This window comes from Pelecanus crispus, chromosome 1, assembly GCF_030463565.1.
Source record: "Pelecanus crispus isolate bPelCri1 chromosome 1, bPelCri1.pri, whole genome shotgun sequence".
Taxonomy (NCBI): domain Eukaryota; kingdom Metazoa; phylum Chordata; class Aves; order Pelecaniformes; family Pelecanidae; genus Pelecanus; species Pelecanus crispus.
The window spans coordinates 139614952-139638795 of record NC_134643.1 but is presented as its reverse complement, the minus strand read 5'-3'; the positions used below and the strand labels follow the sequence as shown (position 1 = coordinate 139638795).

General features: G+C 50.4%; 1 protein-coding gene and 1 non-coding gene across 3 annotated transcripts; both read right to left on the bottom strand.

The window, feature by feature from the left end:
- Positions 1-552: 552 nt before the first annotated feature.
- Positions 553-17609, bottom strand: RS1 (retinoschisin 1). 2 transcript variants are annotated; one of them, XM_075727772.1, is made up of 6 exons: positions 17480-17609; positions 8063-8097; positions 7639-7744; positions 2136-2277; positions 1811-2006; positions 553-705 (listed from the first exon to the last, which is right to left on the bottom strand). In XM_075727772.1, exons 1-6 carry the CDS (start codon positions 17607-17609, stop codon positions 553-555), a joined length of 762 nt encoding a protein of 253 aa, XP_075583887.1. The 2 variants fall into 2 exon arrangements, with proteins under 2 accessions (XP_075583887.1, XP_075583888.1); XM_075727773.1 differs by having other exon boundaries at positions 8063-8088; positions 17480-17531.
- Positions 17610-23306: 5697 nt separating this feature from the next.
- Positions 23307-23379, bottom strand: TRNAV-UAC (transfer RNA valine (anticodon UAC)). The gene has a single exon. It is a non-coding gene; the product is annotated as a tRNA-Val (tRNA).
- Between the last annotated feature and the right edge of the window lie 465 nt (positions 23380-23844).

The following is a 23844-nucleotide window of genomic DNA, read 5'->3' as shown; positions in this document are numbered from 1 at the left end:
GACTGGCCAGATCTGGCCCCGATCCCATCTCAGGGATGGCAGAGACCGGCAGGAGGAGCGTGAGGAAAAGCAGGGTGAGATGTCTGCCCTGGCACGACAGCCCTCCCTGGCCCCAGTGGGGTGGCAGGGATGCCCAGGCTTGGGGACAAATAATCACTCAGACCTGCCCTCCCCGAGGGAGTCCAAGCCCTGCCTTTGGACCCCATCTGCATTTACTTTGGTCTCCACAGCACGCTGTGATAATGATTTCCCCAAGCTAACACCCAGGGCCAGAAGCACCACATCTCACGGGATCAAAGCTGCAGCAATGAACCCTCCTGCCTTCCCCAATGCGTGCCCCATAAACCCCTGTCAGCTTCACAAGCAGGGTTTAGCTTTATCACCAGGTGTGGTGCGAAGCAACATTTTATTCTAGACAGCCCTTCCCTTTGCAGGCTGGGCATTTACACCGCAGGACCGCGGCCGCAGCCGGCGTCGGTGGCGAGGCGGGGTGACTGCACAGGCGGACACCTACACATCTACCCCAGGAGATGGCGTGGGGCGGGCGGGCACTCAGCCGCACTTGCCCAGGCACTCGAGGAGCTCCATGCGGATGGCGATGCGCACGTGCCAGCCCAGCGGGATGAGGCGGATGTAGCGGGCCACGATGGGCGGCCGCAGCAGGTTCTGCACCGAGGATGAGCGGTCCGAGTTGCCGTAGAAAACCTGGGGAGAGAGGTGTGGGTGGGCAGCTAGGGGGCTGAAAATCCTGCCCCATGAGTTTGGGGTAACCCTCCCCCATGCTCAAAATAAAAGATTTTAAAAATAGCCAGATGCAGACAATTTTTGTCACACTGACTGGGTTTTGTGAGTCACTTTCCCCACATTGTTCCTCCACTTTTTCTGGTTAGGCGAGACTTAATCTTGCCCCATTCTCTCTCATTTGTCTTCTGGCAGCAAGGCACCATGTATTCAGAGTGAGCGTGGCTGACCTTGGCTGTTTGCAGTTCACGAGCCAGGCTCCCAAACACGCCGATATAGACCAAAAAAATTTATTTGGGGGCCCTTCCCCACTGCTTGGCCACGCTGCCATGCCTCGCGCTGCCATGACCTGCTTTTTTGGGAAAGCTCAGCATCTCCCCATGGCTGCAGGAACTGGTGCTTTAGTGAAGCCACTAGAGCCTCCCACGCTGGGATGGGGCCATCCCCATGGATGGACACTGACGATGCCTGGGAGGCAGCAGCCATGGCATCCCCTAGCCCACCTGGGCTGCACAGGGAACACAAGCACCACTGTAGGGTCCCCTGTGCAATTTTTTGCTTCAGACCAACCACTAAGTGCAGTGTGTGCACGGTTCCGTGGGTTGTGACTTAAATAGTTGCAGATTTTGTCTCAGGGGCTTTTCTGCATCATTATCATGCACTAGCCCTGGACTTATGGCGAAAGAAGCCCCCATTTTGCAGTGCCCAGGCATGGCTGGCACAGTGCAGCCCTGGCCAAGAAAGGGATTTTATCATGGAGGTGCCGCTTCCCCTGCGATACCAGCTAATGCTTCCGTCCTGCCAAGTTTAGTCTAGACTCCACCATCATCATTAGCAAAAAATGTATTTTGTCCTTCTGCAGTTGGTCAGTTTGGCACTTGCTCTTACCACAGTGCGGGGATACCCCTCTCCATGCTGCCCCCGGACAAGGGATGGGCACCAAGCCTCATCCACCCTGCTGCTCCCACAGGAACCCCTCTTGGGGCACCTCCCTGCAGACACCCAAAGCTTTTGTGTCACCAAATGTAACTCCTGCTCCACCAATGGCCAAAGCGTAAAGTCCACTGACCCGGTTGTTCCCGGTTTGATCCTTGTAGTAAACCCAGTTGAGGTTTTCGTCGGTGCGGTACTGCACGCTGTACTTGGTCATCCACTCATCGGCATCACAGCGCCCTTGCGTGAGGATCCCCGAGATCACCTTCACCTCCTTCAGGTCGATCTGCAGCCACTGCCCGTTGTCCTGGTACTTGGAGAGCCACGCACACCTGTGGGGACACGGCTGGCCCCGCTACATCCTCTGCCCCTGCACTCCCGGGCAACCCTTCCTGCCCTCACGCTGCCCGGGGTGCCCCAAACCCCCAAGGGACCCCTCGGAGAGGCATTTTCAGACTCACCCAAAGCCTTGGCCGTTGAGGCGGGCCTTGTTGGCCGTCCAGGAGGAGTACCAGCCTGTGTACTGCTCAGGGTTGGAGCAGCTTATCTGGTCGGGGGTGACGGCGCCAGACTCAAAGCCCAGGGGCTTGTGGTAGGGGCACTCTGCAGAACAAGGGAAAAAAATGTGGCTGGCTTTGTCTCCTGGTTGCATTTGCTTGTTGTCAACACCCCCTGTGGTTTTGCTGCTCCCTGTCCTCCCTTACCGGGATGCTGGGGATGCTCTTAAATCCTGACCACAGCCCCTGCAGTATTTGCTGCCCAGGGGCCATGGGGGTCTTCATTTCTAACTCTTGTATGAATTTCTGACTCTTCTCTCTCTCTTAACCTTCCTAAACCTGTGCTGCCTGCAGCATTTTGGGAGGAAGGTTTTATTCAGATGTTGCACTCTAAATCTCCTTCTTGCAAGCGTGTGGAAGAAGATCCAGACTGGATCCGTCAACCTGGATCCAGTCTGTCAGCCTCTGCCTGGTCCTTGAGAAAGGCCTGGCATGGCTTTTCTTGCTGGGCTTTGTCTCCTTCCTCTCCTCCATTCAATGGCTTGATTTAAGATATGACTGCACAGCAAAATTGCTGAACCTGCTGTGATTGTGCCTCCACAAGCATCCTCAGATCTGCATTTTCTGCTATGGGGACTATCTTTGCATATGAAGATGGTCTTGTCTTGTGAAAAACCTGCAGGTACTCTGGTGCCAGTGAGGTGTAATGCTTGGCTCTGCCAAAGGCTCAGGGATATCCATCTGATCTCCTTCAGGTCTTCAGGCTACCAAACCCGACCCCAATGCTGTCCTCTACGATAACGAGAAGTTCAGCAAGACTCCCACTGGCTGCAAAACTACTACAGGCAGAAATACTCATTCATCATTAAAACCTTCTGTGGTGGGTCACCACACAGTGCTCTGGAAGGCAAGCTTTTGGTGATGCTGCCCTGCAGAGCACCTGCATGCTACCTGGACCTAGTTGGGAGTTGTTTTGTTATGATCATTTTTTATGCAAGCAGGTTATCATTACATATCTAGATACACATAAAGAAGGTGCTCACAAGTGTCAGATAGGAATTGCCTATATCGTGGGCAGCATTTTTCTAATTTTCTGGCCTGTGGAGCACATGTGGTCCCCCAAGGGTAACTCTGTCACATTTTCCAGTTTAGTGTAGCTTGTTTCATGGCTTTCGGCAATAAAGGAGCACGCAAAGCTCTGCGCAGTTTCACTCATGGGTAGGATGTTTCCTCGCCTTAGCCATGCCTGACTGACCAGCGTGATGCCTCGTGTCAAAAATGACCAACACATGGGGAGCATCAGCAGGTGCCCAGGGCCCAGCGTGACCATGGCCTCCCCAGTGCAACACCCCGGCACTGCAGCAGTGTGGTCAATGCCTCATTAGCAAGGTCCACTAGGTCGATATTGTATGCATCAATATCTCATTAACATATCTTGCTCAGTCAGTACCTCATTAACATGATTTCCCCCACAAAAACACATAGCAACTGTCCCACCTTCCTCCAGGCACGGAAACATTATGCTTTTCCACCATGTTAAAAACCCTTGCTCCCCTTGTGCAAGAGGGTGGCCAGGCTGCGGTGGCCCTGCATGTTTACTACTCAGCAGGCTTATCCTGAACACCACACAACTTTAATTTTAGCAACATTAATCCGCAGACCACACAACCATAATGCAATTAGCAGGTGACCTGCTGGCGTGTCCGGCTGTGCCACGCACAGGGACCTGCGAAACAGATGCCTGGTGCCCGCCCGGCCAAACCAGCTAAGCCATTTAACGCAGTTACCACCAACCTGGAGAAAATTCATGCAGCAGTTGCGAGGCTGGCTGCTGCCCTCCAGCCATGCCAGAGACAGCTCTGCAACACCTCAGCGCAGCTTCCCTGCAGACTGTCCCCAGGCAGTGGGGATGCCGGGCCACACTGCCATGGCTGGGCCAGGCTGGGTGAGGAGAGTGCAAAGCCCCCCTGCCTGGGGAGAGAGACAGCTGGGAGATACGGTGACAAACGTTCACTATTCAGGAGAACAGCCTTCATTAGTCAAGGAAGATGCCTTCATTGCTCAGCTATGTAATGCTAATGCGTGAGAGCACTCCTCACACCTAGCCTGGCCAGGAAGCCTGGAGCCTCTCACACATGTGTCCCTCAGCCACGGACAAATCAACCAAACCTGCTGTGTCTCCTTTCCTTCCCTTCCCTTTCAAGGGGCAATGGTTTTAAACTGAAAGAGATAGGTTAGGTTTAGGTTGGGCATAAGGAAGAAATTTTTTATGATGAGGATGGTGAGCCACTGGAGCAGGTTTCCCAGAGAAGTTGTGGATGCCTGTCCTGGTTTTGGCTGGGATAGAGTTAATTTTCTTCCTAGTAGCTGGCATAGTGGTTTGGATTTAGGATGAGAATAATGTTGATAACACACTGATGTTTTAGTTGTTGCTAGGTATTGCTTACCCCAGTCAAGGACTTTTCAGCTTCCCATGCTCTGCCAGGTGCACAAGAAGCTGGGAGGGGGCACAGCCAGGACAGCTGACCCAAACTGGCCAAAGGGCTATTCCATACCATATGACGTCATGCTCAGTATAGAAATTGGGGGGAGCTGGGTGGGGGGCAGCGATCGCTGCTCAGGAACTGGCTGGGCATTGGTCAACGGTTGCATCACTTTTCCCCCCTCCCGCCCGGGTTTTGTTTCTCTCTCTCTTGTTGTTCTCCTTTTCATTACAATTTTTTATTTTTCTCCTCTTATTAAACTGTTCCTATCTCAACCCACAAGTTTTCTTACTTTTGCCCTTCTGATTCTCTCCCCCATCCCACCAGGGGGGAGGGTGAGTGAGCAGCTGCATGGTGCTTGGTTGCAGACAGGGGCTAAACCACGACAATGCCCCATCATTGGAAGTGTTTGAGGTTAGGCTGGATGGGGCTTTGAGAAACCTGGTCCCATGGCAGAGGAGTTGGACTAGATGACCTTCAAAGTTCCCTTACAACCCAAATGATGCTGTGATTCTGTGATTCCTTGGTGCAAATGACAGCAGGGTGGTACCAGGATGTAGCAAGGCTTCGGATGGAGAATTGTACACTGTTAAGGTTAAACAGCAAGAAAATATGCAGTAGGACCAGGCTGGCATGCCAGGCGTAGGTACCAGTAGGGAGCCACCATGAGAAGAAGAACTTCCCAAGGGGTTGGTCAGGGTTCTCTGTTGGGCCGGCTGCAATTCAGCATTGCCATGAGGCTCCGCAGTGCATGTGAGCGTGCCAGTGCTGCTCCTTGCACATGATGCCAGGGCTGCAGGAAGAAGGGGGAGCCTACATCCTTAAAGGGGGCCTATAGGAAGGATGGGGACAATCTTTTTAGCAAGGCCTGTTGTGACAGGACAAGGAGTAATGGATTTAAACTAAAGAAGAATAGATTTAGACCGGATATAAGGAAGAAATTTTTTACATTGAGGGTGGTCAAGCACTGGAACAGGTTGCCCAGAGAGGTAGTGGAGGTCCCATCCCTGGAAACATTCAGGGCCGGGTTGGATGGGGCTCTGAGCAACCTGATCTGGTTAAAGCTGTCCCTGGCACTGCAGGGGGGTTGGGCTAGATGATCTCTAAAGGTCCCTTCCAACCCAAAGCATTCTGTGATTCTATGATTCTACATGGCAACCTGGAGTGTGCAGTAATCTCTGTTTGTCTAAAATATGCTTTACTGCAGCTCCATGCAAAGGGATACAGTTACAGGTGGAGGATGTGCAGGTGCAGGGGGGCACCTTCTGAATGGGGAGAGACTCAGACAAGGATGCAAGGACTGCAGGGACCTGCTCATCACAGGTGGGCTTTGTGATGATGCTGTTAACAAGAAAAGAGTTGTGGTGGCCAGCCCTTTGAAAGGGAGCAGTAAGCTTGGGCAGGGCCATACCAGCTCAGACACATGTTTGGGATAGTGCACATGAGTTTCTTTCATAAGAGACTGGAGGAAACCCTCAGAACAAGAGATATAAAGTGTCATTTCTGGAGCTCCTGTAAGTGATTCTTCTGCAACACAGCAAGTGCCTTCTTCCTCTTCACACCTGCCCCAGCAGGCAGCCCTGTGGAGATACCAGCTGCAGAAACTGGAAGGACAGAGCCTGAGAAGCCGTGACCGTTTACTGGGGATGTCTGGGGCACTCTGCCCATGGGGTTGAAGACACCACGCATGCACAGCAGATGAATCCTTGTAGTTTCTCTGGGCAGGGAAGAAGCTGTGGGCAGTGCTCAAGCTGGGCGAGCCCCAGGTGGACATGGCCTCCACAGGAGCAGGGTACGTGGAGGGAGAGCTCAGGGGAAGCAGATGACCCAAAGGATGACTGGACAGGCTCTGTGCTTGTCAGCTGCCTTGCGCCATGGGAGGGGAACCTTCAGGTCTGGGATAGAAACTGGGATAGAAACACCTGAGATTCCCCCTCTCATTTCTGTTTGCATATGCCTGCAAGCTCTACCAATGGTGTCATATCTTCTTGTCAATACACATTTTTATTTGCTTTCTAGCACATCCTGGCTCCCACTCAGAGCTCTTCCAGGGTAACTCATTTAACCTCCTTCTCCTTCAGGGCAGCCATGCCAAACACTGAGCATTGGGCTGACTGTTTTCCCCATGTATCTCCCCTGGGGAACCCAGGAGCAGCAAAACACACCTCAAGTTGTTGCACAGCCTCTTGCGGGAGCTGGGAAGAGGTGGTTGCTAGCGGGCATGAGGCAGGTACCACTTTTGGCACCCAGCCCCAGAGTGGGTGAACACCTCTGAACATCTGCATGACAGAGGCCTGAACAAGAGTGCAGCTTCTGTGGGACACATGAGCTAAACCTGAGGATCAGCTGGGCACTGATAAAGCCTTGCTGCAGTAACATGTCAGGGAAAATGTGGCAGTTGCAGAGAATAATGAGGAAAGAATTTGATCAGAAACTTATAAAACATGATCTGTGAGGAACAGCTGAAGGAGCTGAGCAGGAGCAGCCCAGAGAAAACTCAAAAGAAACACGATTGTGGTCTTTTACTGTTTAAAAATATGCTGCAAAGAAAGAATAAACTGTTTTCCTTGATCCCTGGGGAGAGGAGAAGATGTCACAGGCTAAATCACAGCAAGGAGAATCAGTCTAGGCTGTACAAGAACTTTCCTACAGCAAACCCTGCACACAGCAGTACCTGCTCCAGGCAGTTTCTGGGAGCACCAGCACTGGGGACCGTAGGGACAGGGCAGGCAAGTGCCTGCTGGCACCGGCCAGCCTGGGCCACCCTGGTTGACCTCCCAAGGCCTAGGAACAGCCCCTGCTCCTGCTGCCCCTCTGCCCGACAGTACAGGGTCACCCCGCACCTCCCACCGGTGCAGCTCCCCCGGCCCTACCAGGAGCTGGGTTTGGAACAAGTACCACTGTAATGCACCACCTCTGCAATGCAGGGTGCAACAGGGGAAGCTGCTGAAGATCACGTGGCTAAAAGCGCACTGGCCCGTTACCTGGCATGCACTCTAAGCTGTTAGTCCCGCTGGACCACACCGAGTTAGGACCTCCTTGGCAGTCGCATTTGCAAGCCTTGCTGTGCCACAGCTCCAGTCTCTCATCCTAAAGGGAAGGTTAAAAACCAATAATAAATCAACATAGTCATCAACAATAGTCAATGTTCTAAACACGAGGATAAATCCAAGTCCTGAAACTTAGACACTCGTGCCCACCCAGGCTGCTGCACGTTCTCTGGGCCCCTTTCTTCATGCCAGCCCAGCACAAAATGTTGGATGACTCCCCCTTGGATTCAGAGGTCAGAGCATGTGCCTGGGCTTGGAGGCCCAGGTGCCATGCCTCCTTCAGCCTGGAGGCACCAGAGCCGGACAATGTTGGGCCCCCAGCATTTACCCAGCAGCCAAACCATCTGGAGAGACTTACCTCTCCCGGGGAAAGGGCCAGTGCAGCTGGGGCAGTGGGCGTGGAGGGAAGAAGAGAGAGACAGATTAGAAGCGAAGATGCTGCAAGCAAACATCAGGAAATGCAATGAACATGTACTCCTGAGCTGGGGACAAATAAATCGAGGAAGGATTGGCAAACCTATTGCATTTCCCCAGGCTGATCACCAGGGGAAAGCAAGAGGACGTGGGCAGGAACAGGGCACTGCATGTGCCCGTGCCAGTGCTACTCCCCCACTGCATTTTCTTTCCGATGCCTTTGGCATGTCCTCTTTCTGATCAGATGCTCCTGAAACACCCTGAAGAGAAACCCATGCCAGCCCCCTCAGCCTCTGCTTTACAGATAATTTCGCCCCTATCCCTTTTTGCCATCTTCCTGCCCCACAGTTTCCCTTTCCCCTTTTGCCCTTAAAATGTGTCAGCTGATGAACCCCAAGGGTGAAATCCCAGCCTGGCGCCACCACAAATCCCCGGTGCCTTCAGAGGAGATGGGACACCCTACGAGGTGCCTGGCCTGAGATCACTCCCTCTGGAGGAAAACGAGATGTAAATAGGTCTTCCTAATCCATCTTACATACCAAACTTCCTTTTTTTTTCTTTCTTAGAGAAAACCAGTTGTTGTGGCTGTAGAGGAAGAGACACAATTTTTGTAACATCTGGCCTGTTTATCTCCTGCCTGTCACTGAGCAATGGCTTTTTTATGAGCCCTTTCCGTGCTGAAAGGGCTCTCCCGCTTCCCAGTGAAGTCCAAAGCAGACTATGTTAATAGCATTTGGACTGGCAGAATAGTGCCCAGACAACTACGAAAATAAAATAATTTAAAAAAAAAAAATAGTCCTGTGACTGCTGATAACTCATCAACACAAGTCAAATGTCAAACATCATGTTTTCAATACCAGTAGGGAATCTGCAAGCCACTAAGGACCAAGCTATTGAGTAGGTAAAAACTTGCATACAGGAGCCATGAGAAACCCACTGTCTCTGAACAGTGGTTTTGTGAATAGGGAAAGAGGATCTTTCACCAAATGAATTAGATCTAAATTATTCACTGAAATCTAGTTATGATTTATTCATTCATACACTGTCACTCTGCTGAGCCTGGGAAGCTCCAACTAATGCTGGGAATTTACATCCCATGTTTCTATAGCAAGTTTCATCTCAAAAGACTCACAAACACTGTGCAATTATAATCAGCTGAAATATAAACTATATACAAATCTCTGTTCATTACTGAAATGCAACTGCTCCTTGGGTGTGACACTGAGCTTGAATGTATCAAGAGTCTGAAAGAATGACCCCAGCCAAGAACAAAATTATTAAAAAAAAAAAAAATCTTTTCTTTAATGCAGAGATGGCTTCCTTTGCTTCAGTGTCCCAGGGCAGTACTTCTGGCATCAGGAACTTACTGCATCAACCCAAGGCATCAGCCCTGGCAGAAGAAGTAAACGTCAGTCCATCAGTCTAAAATAAAAAGATGTGGCTTTTAGTCAGGCCCAAGAGGGAGGCAGGGGGGCACCCAGACTCCATCAAGCTCAGCAGGAAAAGGTGGGTGCGTGTTGCCAGATCTGGCCTCTTGGAAAGCGTAGGCTGGGGCCATGCACTACACCGTGCTCCATCTTTCCCAGCAGAGATGTTACCCAGCCAAGTCCCATGACTGTCAGCCTGACCTCGGTGCCGGGGAAGATTATGGAGAGGTTCATCTTGAGCGAACTCAACAGGCAAGTACAGGTCAACCAGGGGATCAGGCCCAGCCAGCATGGGTTCACAAAAGGCAGGTCCTGCTTGACCAACCTGATCTCCTTCTATGACCTGGTGACCCGCCTGGTAGATGATGGAAAGGCTGTGGATGTCATCTACCTCGACTTTAGCAAAGCTTTTGACACCGTCTCGCATAATATCCTCCTCGGGAAGCTGGCAGCTCACAGCTTAGACAGGCATACTCTTCGCTGGGTAAAGAACTGGTTGGGTGGCCGAGCCCAGAGAGTAGTGATAAATGGTGTTAAGTCCAGTTGGCGGCCGGTCACGAGCGGTGTTCCCCAGGGCTCTGTTTTAGGGCCAGTCTTGTTCAATATCTTTATCAATGATCTGGATGAGGGGATCGAGTGCACCCTCAGTAAGTTTGCAGACGACACCAAACTGGGTGGGAGTGTCGATCTGCTCGAGGGTAGGATGGCCCTGCAGAGGGACCTGGACAGACTGGATCGATGGGCCGTGGCCAACTGTATGAGGTTCAACAAGGCCAAGTGCCGGGTCCTGCACTTCGGTCACAACAACCCCATGCAACGCTACAGGCTTGGGGAAGAGTGGCTGGAAAGCTGCCTGGCCGAAAAGGACCTGGGGGTGTTAGTAGATAGCCGGCTGAACATGAGCCAGCAGTGTGCCCAGGTGGCCAAGAAGGCCAACAGCATCCTGGCTTGTATCAGGAATGCTGTGGCCAGCAGGAGCAGGGAGGTGATTGTCCCCCTGTACTCGGCGCTGGTGAGGCCGCACCTGGAATACTGTGTCCAGTTTTGGGCCCCTCACTACAAGAAAGACATTGAGGTGCTGGAGCGTGTTCAGAGGCGGGCAACGAAGCTGGTGAAGGGTCTGGAGAACAAGTCTTATGAGGAGCGGCTGAGGGAACTAGGGTTGTTTAGCCTGGAAAAGAGGAGGCTGAGGGGAGACCTTATCGCTCTCTACAACTACCTGAAAGGAGGTTGTAGTGAGGTGGGTGTTGGTCTCTTCTCCCAAGTAGCTAGCGATAGGACAAGAGGAAATGGGCTTAAGCTGCGCCAGGGGAGGTTTAGACTGGAAATTAGGAAAAATTTCTTTACGGAAAGGGTGGTCAGGCATTGGAACAGGCTGCCCAGAGAGGTGGTGGAGTCACCATCCCTGGAGGCGTTTAAAAAACGGGTAGATGTGGCACTTCGGGATATGGTTTAGTCTGGTCTACCCTTGATTAGTCTAGAGTGGGCTTGGTAGTGTAGGTTAATGGTTGGACTGGATGATCTTAAAGGTCTTTTCCAACCTAGATGATTCTATGATTCTATGATTCTATGACTTCTTGTGCAACATGAAAACCAAGGCAGAGGTGCAAGCCCGAGGCCACCTCCGTGCTGTGCTACATGGCATGAGGGTGGTTTAAGTTAATGCTGCCTGTCATCAGATCAATACGCTACAAACCAAGACGTTACCAACTATCAAAACTGTACCGCCTTTGCCAATAAAAGCAATGCAGCGCGTCTCCTGTGCACTTGATGCTCTGCTTGATGCTGATGCTGGAGCAGCACTAGCCCCTGGAGCATGGGCGCCAGCCCTGTGGAGAAGGACTTCGGGGTACTGGTAGATGAAAAGCTGGACATGAGCCAACAATGTCTGCTGGCAGCCCAGAAAGCCAACTGCATCCTGGGCTGCATCAAAAGCAGCGTGGCCAGCAGGTCGAGGGAGGTGATCCTGCCCCTCTGCTCTGCCCTGGTGAGACCCCACCTGCAGTACTGCGTCCAGCTCTGGGGCCCTCAGCACAAGAAGGACATGGACCTGTTGGAGCGGGTCCAGAGGAGGGCCACAAAAATGATCGTAGGGCTGGAGCACCTCTCCTGCGAGGCCAGGCTGAGAGAGTTGGGGTTGTTCAGCCTGGAGAAGAGAAGGCTGCGAGGAGACCTTACTGCAGCCTTCCAGTGCTTAAAGGGGGCCTATAGGAAAGATGGGTGCAACCTTTTTAGCAAGGCCTGTTGTGACAGGACAAGGAGTAATGGATTTAAACTAAAGAAGAATAGATTTAGACTAGACATAAGAAAGAAATTTTTTACAATGAGGGTGGTGAAGCAGTGGAACAGGTTGCCCAGAGAGGTGGTGGAGGCCCCATCCCTGGCAACATTCAAGGTCAGGTTGGACGGGGCTCTGAGCAACCTGATCTGGTTAAAGCTGTCCCTGCTCACTGCAGGGGGGTTGGGCTGGATGACCTCTAAAGGTCCCTTCCAACCCAAAGCATTCTGTGATTCTATGACTCTATGATACTCAGCCACTAGGAATAAACCCTCCTACCCTGGCTGCCCCAGCATTGCTTGGGTGGCTGCACCCTGCCAGTGATGCCTGCTCCTGAGCTACAAGAGTGGCTTTTAGAGTTTTTAGTCTTGTTAGCCAGGGGACATCGCTGCAAATCAAGCAAGGGTGTGAATTTCAAGCACAGAAGCCCCTTTTTCAATGAAATGTGTTATTGGGTCAGCCCTGCAAGATGGAGTGATGCAAAGGCAGTGCCAGAGCAGGGGTGCTGGCGTGCTGCCTCCACCCTTTGTCACATGGCTCACTGGCATCTCAGATAGGAAGTCAACTTTGCATTTTTGAGCTAGAAGAGTTTAATTGCTAAGGGCTCGCTCCCACGAGCAGCTCAGCCATCTGACCGCTGGCAGCCATAGCCTGTGGCACAGGGGAGCGGCAGGCTTGGCTTGGGGTAAGCAGGGAAGCAGATGGGCCAAACATCCCACCTAGGAAGTGCGGCCTGGTAACCCCTGGCATCAGGAGAAGAAAGGAGAGGAAAAGATGCCTTTGCCTGCAGTTGGCCGGAAAAAGTAATTGATATATTGGCGTGTTTACAGCTGTGACAGGCCCTGTCCTACAAAGGAAATGAAGAGGAAAGCTGGCTGCCAATAGTCTAAAAATCTGATGGCCAGCATGCTTTTATAGTGAGCGTGTTTGCCTTCAAGGAAGGTTACAAAGATAATTGGTAATTGTAGGTCAGACAGAACGAATTGCTGCAATTCGTGGGAGAGTCCGGCACGGCTGCCCGGGGGGCTGTTGTGTTAAAAGTACAGGACTGAAAAAAACCCCAAAACATTAAAAAGGAAAGAGCCCTATTTACAGCGCCCGCAGTGCCCCAGGACATTCAGCAAACCATCAGTTCAGTGAAATAAATTATTATCTGTGCATGTTTGTGAGAGGCAGGGAGATACGGCATGCGTCTTTCCTGACCCTCCATTCCACCCTGCAGCGTGGTGCACTGCTGTGCATAAATGCCACCCCGTAGCACAGAATTTGGGGATCAGGGCTTGGGCAAGCACCAGGGGATGATTTTGTGCCCAAGCACCCATCCTGGTGGGGCTGCGCTGGAGCACAGACCCTGGGGCGGCCCCACTTGGCACCCGAAACTGGGCAGGATGGAGGGGAGAGAAACCCCAGGGACTGTCTCAGGTCTGGGGGACAAAGAAAAGAGCTGCCAGAGGCAGTTCTGGGATGCCGGGATGGGGAGGACATGGGTTTCCCGAGGTGGAGATGGGATAAAGCAGCAGCCACAACTTGGGCTACCTGGGGAAAGGAAGGGGCAAGCGGTAGGAAGGAGGCTCAGCTGCCGGCATTTTAATTACAGGAACAGGTAACTACGTGTCTCAGAAAGTTTGTGGTCATTAAGAATATGGTTAAATGAGAGAAAGAAAGGAGGAAGGTAAGTGTGGGCAGAAGTAACACTGCCAAAGGCTGGGCACATTTCAGTAAGGTCAACTCTGAGAAATCATATTGAATACCCTGACTGTAGAGCCACGGCAGCAAGCCATCTTTTTTTAGTGTTGCTAGAATTAATGACAGATGTACAAGCATGAGAAAGTACATTATAAAATAAAACAGAGAAATAAAATATAGCACAGAATAAATGTCAGTCACTCGATTTACCGGAATAAGTTCACATAAACCTGGTCATTGCAGGCAAAGTATGTGGAAAATGTTAATAACATTGTTTATTGACTTTACGATTTCAGTGGCCTAGAAGCTTCAGCTGGAAAATAGTTAATCTTGCCTCTCATCTCTGCAAGCAACATCTCAGTTTAACAGAGCTCAGAGAGATGAGCAAAATTATTTTCTCTCTGCTTCTCCCAGTGGAGAGGACTGCCTCTGCGATGCAGCGCTCTCCCGGCATGGTGGATCCTGCTGCATAGCTAGTCACCTGCTTCCCTTCTGCACGTGTGGGCCATGGGGCAGGGGAAAGGAAAACAGCTTAAAAACCAGAAAAATGTGACTGGACCCCAGAAAAGCTGTCACAGAAATGAAAAAAAGGTGACTGGAATGAATGGCACTGGTTTTACCATGTTTTCTGAAAGGCACACTGTTGCAAGTCCCTGTTTTCCTTGAGCGCCACATTGGAGAGCATCAGGAAGCAGAGTTAGGCAAGGAAGTATGTAAGCAACATAGAGGGTTGAGACTCTGTAAAAAGCATTGCAGTATCTCTGTGCCCATCGGGTGCTAGTTTGTGGGTTGCTATATTATTAACCTAGGCTATTTTTACATCCCAGCCCTGGAAATCGTGCCAGGCGAGCGAGGTGACTCACATCAGGCTGCACCAGCCTCAATAGCAAGGTGTATTTGGGGAAGCTGCCGTGTCCCGGGCCACTGTCGCACATGGCATTTTCCCCATCTCTCCTTGCCCCTGTGCCGGTGGTGATGGCCCCAGGGACCCCTGCTGCAGCCATGGCCTGTCCCCAGGTCCCCTCTGCAGGCATAGCCCCCTCACCCAGTTGCTTCGTGGTTGCTTTTGTTGTTTTTCCCCCAGGGCTTTTTCCACAGCCGTGCTCAGCAGGCTCCACGGGACCGTGTCGTGCAAAGAGTGCCTTCATTTCTAAAAAGTGCAGGCTTTAAAATGGTCCTTGGTAGCTATGCTGGCAGACAGGGACCCCCAGGGCATATGCAGATCCATGTCCACCAAAAGATTTTGGGAGCCAGGCTGGCCTGATGAAAGCAGGGCGTTCTTCATCCAGGGGCTCTCACCACCTAAAGCTGCACTGGGCCAAATGTTCAGCCTGTTTTTCCCCTGTAGATGATGTTCTGCCCCTGGCACCCCCCAGAAGAGCACCACCACCCCAGCACACATCAGCCTGCGAGGACTCATCGCTGCTGAGCGCTGACAGGCACGGTCAGAGCCAGAGACTGAAGGCAAGAGGACCAGCACCAGCGTCAGCCTGCGGAGGGGAGAAGGACTCACACTTTGTGTTAAGCTCCTCTCTTGTGCTTTAACACAGCTGCTGTTTTCCTCATTCGTTTTGTGGGGATTTTTCATGGTTTTATTATTTTCATTTCCATTCTTTTTTTTATTTAAATGATTTTTATTTGGTTTCCATTTTAATTCATTTTTATTGTGTCTCATTTAATATTTACTGGTATTTATCAGAAAGTGATAAAAAACATATTTAAATAATGACAATTGCACCTATTTAATTCATATTAATTTCTCTTTTATGCCTGCTGCCTCCATAATGTTTCCACAAATTTTTTTATGTTGTGAAAATATTTGAAAAAAAGGTAAATAATCTGGAAAAAAATCAACCTTTTCCCCTTTTCTTCTTAAGAGATGTATAATTATCTTTTTTTTCCAAAGTGTTCCTTTGAAAATTTTTGGCAATTTCTGACCTTACTGACATGTTTGTTCCTTCCTGCTTAGAGCTATGCAGAACACAGCCTGCATAGTAATTTCATTAGAGGTATCGATTATGCCAAAGAGCGGCACTTAAGATGTTATTTACTGTGATCCGAAGGTGGGTTTGGGCCTTTGATTTTGGGTTTTTTTTTTTTCCAAAGCTGAAAAAAACAGAGGGGAAAAAAAGAAGTCCACTCCTTTAAACTGCTGAGACGTACTTATTTCCCGACGCATAGCGAGCACGGATGGAGTAATGCAGCGCAGGCACGTCACATTCAATGTGCTAAAAGCATATTCATGTCAATCCAGGGCTCGGGGTGCTCCCCCTCACCATATGGAGGGGGCCCGGCAGCTGCCGCGGCTCTCGTCGTAGGAGCCTGCCTGCTGCACCATATGCTGCTGCTGCTGCTGCTGCTGCGGTGGTGTCCCCGGCAAACGTGAGCCCAGCCAAGGGGCGGGGGCTGGGGGTGCTCCTCTAAGCCACTTGCTCTGCCGGAGAAAATAAGCTAAGGAGCTTATCGTGGCATCAGTGCACGTGGCTCAGAGGACTGACCTAGCGGCACCTTCTCTGTGGTGGGAGAGGCAGGAGTGTGAGGGGGACCTGGGCAAAGGGTCGCTGCTCACTCTTTATCCAGAAGAGGACACTTGGACCATGAAGCAGAGAAAACCAGTAAATTAAGAAAACGAGTAAATTAAGAAAATAAATTAAATACCAAAGGAGTGATGCCTCGAAAGTGATCCTGCAAGTAATTTTTCACTGCAGGCTCTCCAAAAATATCCTGATGTGTGGGTGTCTATTAAAAGCAAGCTGTGCCTGGGATTCAGAGCAAGGTATGAACTCATTCCAAGGACTAATTGCAGTTATGCCACCCATTGGGAAAAAAATGCTGGAGTCTGGGTAAAAACAGCCTTCCAAGAAGCTCAGGCACCAGTAACCTTCCCACGTGAAACAAAGGAGAGTGAAGAGAAAAGGTATGAGGAGAATGCACAAATATTTGCTGGAAGATTAAAAAGAAGACCTATTAATTAGACAGACCAGGGTACAGCCAAGCGTAACAGGATGAAATGAAGGCATGGCTAGTTGAGGAACACTGTCCTATCCATGAAATTTCGTAAACCAAAATATTCAATGGAAACAGAGAAGGACAGAAAAAACTAGACAAAGCAAAACACTGAGAATTCAATATCCATGAGGGAAAAGGTGGACTGTCTGATAAACCTGTCCCATGCTCTTACAGATCATACTCGATTCACACATTAATATTGGTGGATACTGCCCAGCACTTAGCTTAAGATTACAGCAGCTTTGCCATTGGCTTTGATGAAACCAGAAGTTCAAACACAACCCAGAAAATTATCTCCTCATTCCACAGTTGGGTTAACTAAAATGGAAGGAGACCATGACCCTGAATTTTCTGGCTGCTTCTAGCTCCTGCTTACCTGCTATCTTTGCTACTTTTCTGAAAAGTAAGTTTGAGAAAGCCTGAGAACTGATAAATACTTTTCCCATTTTCTTGACTTATGATTGCTTTTTGTTCTTAAAGTGCCTTTGGAAGGCTTTGCCAGGCCAAAATACCTGAAAGAGCCTTTAAAAAAAGGCAGCCGTCCATCAGCAATGTCTTGCTGCTAGAGAAAATGATCAGGTTTTGATTAATCAAGAGTTTTGATTAATGAAGGACCAGTCTTTCATGTTATACTGTACCTCATTTTTCAAATCAGCATTATTATTTACTCACTGGCTCAGCTGCACTACAATTTTCTTTGCAAATTCATATTTTGACAAATTATATGGCAATTTTTTTACACTGCAATTATTTTGTGAAACAGTTTTACTACTGAATATTCATAGAGCTGTAAGAGCGCTGCTTACTCATGTACATAAATTACACATCTCCTCCACAATTTTGCCTTTCCCTGAATTATTATGCTTACCCCACAGCCCCTGGCAGAAGAAAGAAGCATGGATGAAACAAGACATACAAAGAAGGACATCTGAAAGTGCCTCTCAGGAGGCAAAGTGTGTACCTTTGCACCAGAAAAGAAGAGACAGCAGGACGCTTCCCATCTTGAACCGCATCTTTTCCTTCCTCTGTTGGGAATAGCTCTTTAGCGTGCTGCTTGGCTTGCTGGGAAGGCATGAGATTAACTTAAGCATTGCCTAAGCACCTTACTCTCCTCCATTCTCATGATTTTATCAAACACCATCAAGCCAACCACACAATTATTACTGTCAAGCTCCATCCTACAGGATGCGTCATGTGTAACAGTTTTTAAAAGGTAAAAAGTACTGAGGTACTGACACTCTGAGTGTGAATCTCACTGTGTATGCAGATGTATGTCCAAATAAACAAGGATAAACCTACCTAGAAGCCACGTATACCCCCACAGAAATGCAGATGTCTAATGCTTATAAAATATACGTACTACACATTGTCTATTGTATGTAGTATGTATTTCTTTCATATCTTTCACACCAATTATTTACCTCTACACTACCAATGCCTTCCCTAATAATAGCTGTGTGTAGAAATCTGCCCTGGCCTTACTGCTCTTTCAGTCACCTAATGGCAAGGGGCTGAAAACTGCAATTAGTAGATCAAACAGAAATAGCACATTTCAGTTGTTTACTTGCTGAGCCATAAAAATCTCAAACCAAAAAAGCAAACCTCCCTTTGCTAACAGTTCTACCTATAGGATCCTCTCAAGCAGTTTACATCAAAGAGAGTTATACATTTGATTTTAAAATGACTGAAAGATTCAAGACAACAGACTGCTAGTGGTTCCAGTGGATCTTGCACCCATTCCTCCAATCTCTGTTAATTATGTGCAATTAGCAGTGAATTTTTAATGGAGGTTTTTGAAAGCAATTGCTTCAGAAGCAGCTTTCTTTGTTTCAAAAGATCTTGGAACATATGCACAGGGAATAGATTAAAGCACTGCGTAAATCATGTGGGCTGCTGTTGAATTAAGCTAGGCCTGTCTCTAGTCTTCTGGTCTACATCCATTCAAAAAATGCTGGGCAAACAAGGATGATGACTCTTCGGAAACAGTCCCCTGGGCAGGATTCATCTCTACCTGCCTTTGGATACCCACAAATTTGGAATGCCCCATAAATGGGATGCCAGGTACAGCATTCCTCTGCAGTTGCAATGCCAGCGCTGATGCATCCCGGCCTCGCCAGGGCGTGTGCGTGGATGGGACGAGTCTCCTGCTAAGTGGGGCTCGCTGCTTTGCTCAGCCTTAAGCAGTTTAACCTCCTCAACCCAACACTTTTCTCACTTTCATCTACCCTCAGGGTAGGGGCGGGTTATTGCAGGCAGACCCCTGCGTGGACACGGCCATCCTGCTTCATGGACCTGGGCCAGCTCACCCCAGACACTGGGGAGCATCAATGCATGGCAGGGTGAGCGAGCAGGGCAACTCATCCCAAGCATTTTCCTAAGGGCAGGGGGCTGCCCCTACTTTTTCTCAGAGGCCTCACGCTCATACACAGCACCCCTCTCGGGGCAGCAAGACCCACCAGAAGGTCCAGCCAGGGGGTGAACAAATGTGAGCCTCGTTGAGGGTACAAGGGCAGCCTCTGGGCATCCGCCGCAGTGTGGCATCTTGCTCCAGGCTCTACACAGTATCTGGGCAAGGCTCGCTCTCTCCCTCTCTTTGCCATCTGGTCTAAAATGGGCTGCCACAGAGACAGAGATTTCCAGAGCTGCTGAAGACACTCGGATATCTATTCTCTCTCTGCATTGATGAGCACTTGGTATCTGAGTCCCATGGGCTTGAAAATCCCAGCTTAAAATCCCTAAATATCCACATATCTCTTGGAAAACCAGACCAGGGCTTCAGCGTCTCGCCTTATGGTCTCATAAGCACAGGTCACTGGGAGGCAGAGCTGCCCACCCAGAGAGAAATCACCTACCATATTTTAAAAAAGCGAAACCGAATTCTCCCTCATCACCCCAAGCAGTTTAAAATCAGCTTGGTTTATGTTCAAGTCCACCCTTTGAATAGGTCTTGATTTTGTGTAAGAAATGCAATAGCTCAGGGATCATGTTCAGAAATAGCACCGCTATTATCTAAGAACGTTTCATCCAAAGGGACACCCTCAAGACTGGTGGCTCCCCAGTTATAAAATTCCCTCCTCACAGAAAAAAGGGCAGCCTTTGTTTAAAAATGTGTCTGTAGCATTCAAAAAATCAAATCAGTTCGCATGAAGAGTAGAAAAGCCTTAAAATTCAAGTCTTTGTATAAATAATATGCAGTTCAGACCCTCTGTATCTAATGGTGTTGATGGTCCTTCATTTTAATAACTGTAAACAGCAAAACCATGCTGCCACTGCAGACAACATTGCTAAATGAATCACGTAGTTAATTCCTAGCAAGCATACAAATAGTTTCAGGTACAGAAGACAGAAAACATTTTAAAGCCAGCACACAATACAGCACCAGAAAGGGCTACATTTACCCTATATCAAAAATAAAATTAAAATTTTAAAAAGGATAAAAATTAGCCTGGCATTGGTTATGGAACAAAACTATGGCTGGTACAAATGCTCTGAAGTAGGACAGTGTGGTGACATCCACACTGCTACATAAAACAGGGGCAGGAACTGGCTGGGCAGGTTCACTCTTTTGGCCACACATCTTCTCCAAGTCCAGCACGTGTCCCATTGGCCTTAAGGCATTTTAGTATGTCTTCACGACCCCTAAATATGTTGGTGTATTTTCTTCCCCCAGACTGTGGGAAATAGCACAAAGGCCACCCTGCACCATTGGGATGCTTTTCACCCATGAAGTTCAGAGTACAGTTCGCGTTTCCAGGAGCACGACGTGAAGGCATGGGGGTGCATAAGGGTGCGAAGCCCCTGGGATGGCAGCAGGGGAAACGAAGCCGAGTGGAGGCTGTTCGACACCCTGCCCGGAGATGCTCCCTGGCACATGTCCTTCCCCAGCTGGGTTAGCTGGCCTCAACCACAATTTTACCAGGAGTTTGCTAAGAATTAAACAGCATGGATGACTGGAGGCCAGTGCTCCAGTCCATACCTTGGCCTTGCTTTGTTAACATATATAGATATAGCTCAGCACCGTTTGAGGAGCTCCATGCCAGCATCTTATGCAGACATAACACTTTCTGCCCGTAGCTTTCTCCTTGTGAGAAATGAATTTGCTTCAGAGCATGGCAGAGCTGTGCATCCATGAGCTCTCAACACACACACACATGGGCACAGAGCCCTCCCTGGCACCTGACCGACTGGCAGCATGCACGAGCATGTGGCCTCAGAGGGGAAGGAGGCAAAAGCGCTCATGTGCAACAGAGAAGCGCAATTCCACGGAGCGATTTCGTGTTTCTTGCAAAGTCAGAGTGGCAGACAGCTAAATCAGAGCAGTGCACACGGATTCATGCATCTAGGAGCTGAACACACACATGACGTGCGATGTCTCAACACAAATGTGTGACCGGCACGCTTTGGCTTTAGCACAGTTAAGGAACGTACACGTTTATACATGTACATGCAAACCACAGGCATCTCTCAGAAGCAAGATACTGACGTGCTGAGAGAGTAAGTCTGCCAATGCTTTCAGAGCTTGAGTCAAACCATCAGGAGCTGGATCCCCTTGAAATGGATGGAGCTACAATGGTCTACGCATGCTGAAGATCTGGTTCTTGAAATAAAATATTCTTTCCACAAATCTGAAGTGTGAGCTTAAGTCCTCTTCTGAAAAGGAGCTTTTTTCTGAAATGTAAGAAAACACAATGCAGATAGTTACCCAGTGCTGGCCACCAGGATCAGGCCCACTCCCTGTAACCCATGCACCTGGGGGAGCTGTGGCTGTTGTTGGCAGGGTAGGCACCACAGGATCACCACCCTTATTAGATGGGAAGTACCTACACTGAAGGGTTGCATACACTAAATTCGGAGAAGTCTGGCTATAGCTCATTCAGCTTTGAGCCTGTATCCTTGAAGGAGCCCGGCTGTGGAAGGCAGTTTACCTGAGAAGTGGGATACACCTCCCATGCGCTGCACACATGGCGCTAACCAAGCTAAGCAGAGGAAAGCCACACCTGTCTATGTCTGCACTTTCTGGCTGCAGGATACATAGGCCCTTAGTGTCATTATGGTGCTTAATGCTATGACCTTATCCTGCTAGGTCTCACTATGTGATATATGGGTGCTTTCCACCCAAAAGAGCTTTTACACCCTAGCCCAGGTATCCCTGCATTGCACTACAATTTCTAACTGCAGCTTGCCCATACCCCAGAGTTTTTCTTTAGTAAGGGCAAGCGCTGACACAGGTTAATAGTTTTCTTAAGATGATGATGACGAAGGTAAGTTTCTTAGTAAGAACCTTGATTAAAGTAAGTTAAGCCAATTTTTCTCTTTCATCTTTCAGATAGGCAAATCACACCCTCCTGCTCTGATTCTACAAAGAGCAAACTCCAGCTCAGTGGAGCTAAGGGACCCGCCTCCTCCTCCTCCTGCAGAGAAGTCTTGGCCTCAGCACTCGTTAGGGCTACCACACACAGACACCGTGGCAGCACCCCTGCCCAGAGGTTACCTTTTTCTAAAGGCTTGCATGTGCAAAATGAGGCAACACATTATAATTCAAAAGTTAAGCTGCTCCAAGACATGCTGACATGGCTCTTTTTCCCGATTAATAAAAACAACGATACACACGGTACAGGGGAAAACAAGGATGCAGTTAACTAGCTGTGTGCTGTGAAAAGCACTGGCCTTTCCCCAGTGCTCAAACACTTCCCCAAACACAGAGGTGAAAGCAACAGTGCCCCAGTCTGCCCCGGTTAGACATCTCCTTGGGGACGGCAGCTTTTGCCACCACTGTGTGGGTGCTCGCGTGCCCTTGGCCCCGTTTGGGAGGAGGCGCAGGCTGTGGCACAGGCCGTGGCTTCTCCCCACTGCCACCATGGCTGTCTCTGGTCTCTGCGGTCTCCTTGGTTACCCGGCGGAGGGACTGCCATAAGGTGGGGACCCCTCGCCCTGAAAGGCTCCTCTTGTAGGCGGGCATTCGGCCCCGCCAAGGACAAATCCTCTGCCCTGGGACAGGGAGAGGCCTCGTCTGCGCCTTCCCGCAGCAGCCAGCCCGGGCCTAAGCCGCGCCAGTGAGAAGGGGCCTGGGGGAAGACGCAAAATGGCCCCCAGCAGCCCTTAGATCAGGCAGGCTTAAAAGGAGGGGTGACACTGTTTTATTAGGCTTCCAGCCGCCTGTTCCCCTGCGCGGGTGACACGCAGCTCAGCAAGGCCTTGGCGCAGAGCGGCCCACAGCCCCTGCGCCATCCCGGGCCTCCCCTCCGCTCCAGAGGCGTGGGGGCTACCGACCACCACAAAATGGCACCCAGGGAGTACAGTACGGTGAGTGACCAGACGAAAACCTTGTAAATCCTGCCCCGCAGAGCCATGCCGGGAAGGCGGGTGGAGAAAGCGCCGGCTGCTTTGGCGCCTCAGGGTGCTGGCCCTAGCTGGGTCTCTCTGCATTTTGGTTCATGTTCTTGCAGGAAACAGAGCTTTTTAGAGGAAAAAAGCAAGCGCCACAGCACCGTTGTCTAAATTGTGCTCGTACTCTTAGAGAATGTGTTATTGCGCAGGGCTGCGGAAAGGATCTTGCGAGGCCAGGGTTTCCTGCTTGAGGGGCCTTTCTGCTCCCCTCACCACACCCCGCTCCTCCTCCACCCCACGCCAGGGCCTGCGCTTTCTTTACGTGCTTATGAGGTCGCCCGCCTTGAGGGGAAGAAAACCCGCAAAGCCAGGCTCATCGCTTTAAAGGAAATGATGAAAAACGAAGGGGGGGGTGGGGGGGTGGGGAAAACCACTTAGAAAAAAAGCGAAGCGTTCGGCGTTGGTTCCACTGGGGCTCGAACCCAGGACCTTCTGCGTGTAAAGCAGACGTGATAACCACTACACTATGGAACCGCCACGCGAAAATGCCGCCGCCGCACGGCCCCTATCGACGAGACGCTGCCGCGCCTCCCTCCCCCTCCCCTCCCCCCCGTCCTTCTCCACGCACCACGCGCCGCGCCCGCGTGGGTGGGCAGCCGTTGGGCGCGCGGCTGAGCCGTTGGGCCGTTGGGCGACAGCTCAAGGCAGCAGGCTGACCAAAGGCGGGCTGAGCTCCCTGGGGGGGGCAGCGAACACCGCCCCCCGCTTCGGGGGAACCTGGCTGCCTGGGTTTCGTGTGAATCAGGCACGGGAAGGCGGTCCAACTGCTGGCTGCGGGGGGGGGGGGGGGTCGGCTGCCTTTTCGGGGCCGGGGAGGAGGAGGGGAAGGTGTGGATGGTTTCCTCGGTACCGGAGCGGGTGTTTAAAACAGCGCGCGGGGCCGGCGGGCAGAGCCTGAGGCGTCGCCAGCAGCGCCCTGGGGGGAGCTGTGCCGTGGTG

Coding starts and splice junctions, on each gene's coding strand:
- RS1 (XM_075727772.1), bottom strand. CDS start 17,609: ATGCTTAAGTTAATCTCATGCCTTCCCAGCAAGCCAAGCAGCACGCTA. Junction 8,098..17,479: donor TCTTCTTTTCTGGTGCAAAG/GTACACACTTTG, acceptor CCTCCACGCCCA/CTGCCCCAGCTGCACTGGCC. Junction 2,278..7,638: donor CAGCTTAGAGTGCATGCCAG/GTAACGGGCCAG, acceptor CTTGTTCTGCAG/AGTGCCCCTACCACAAGCCC.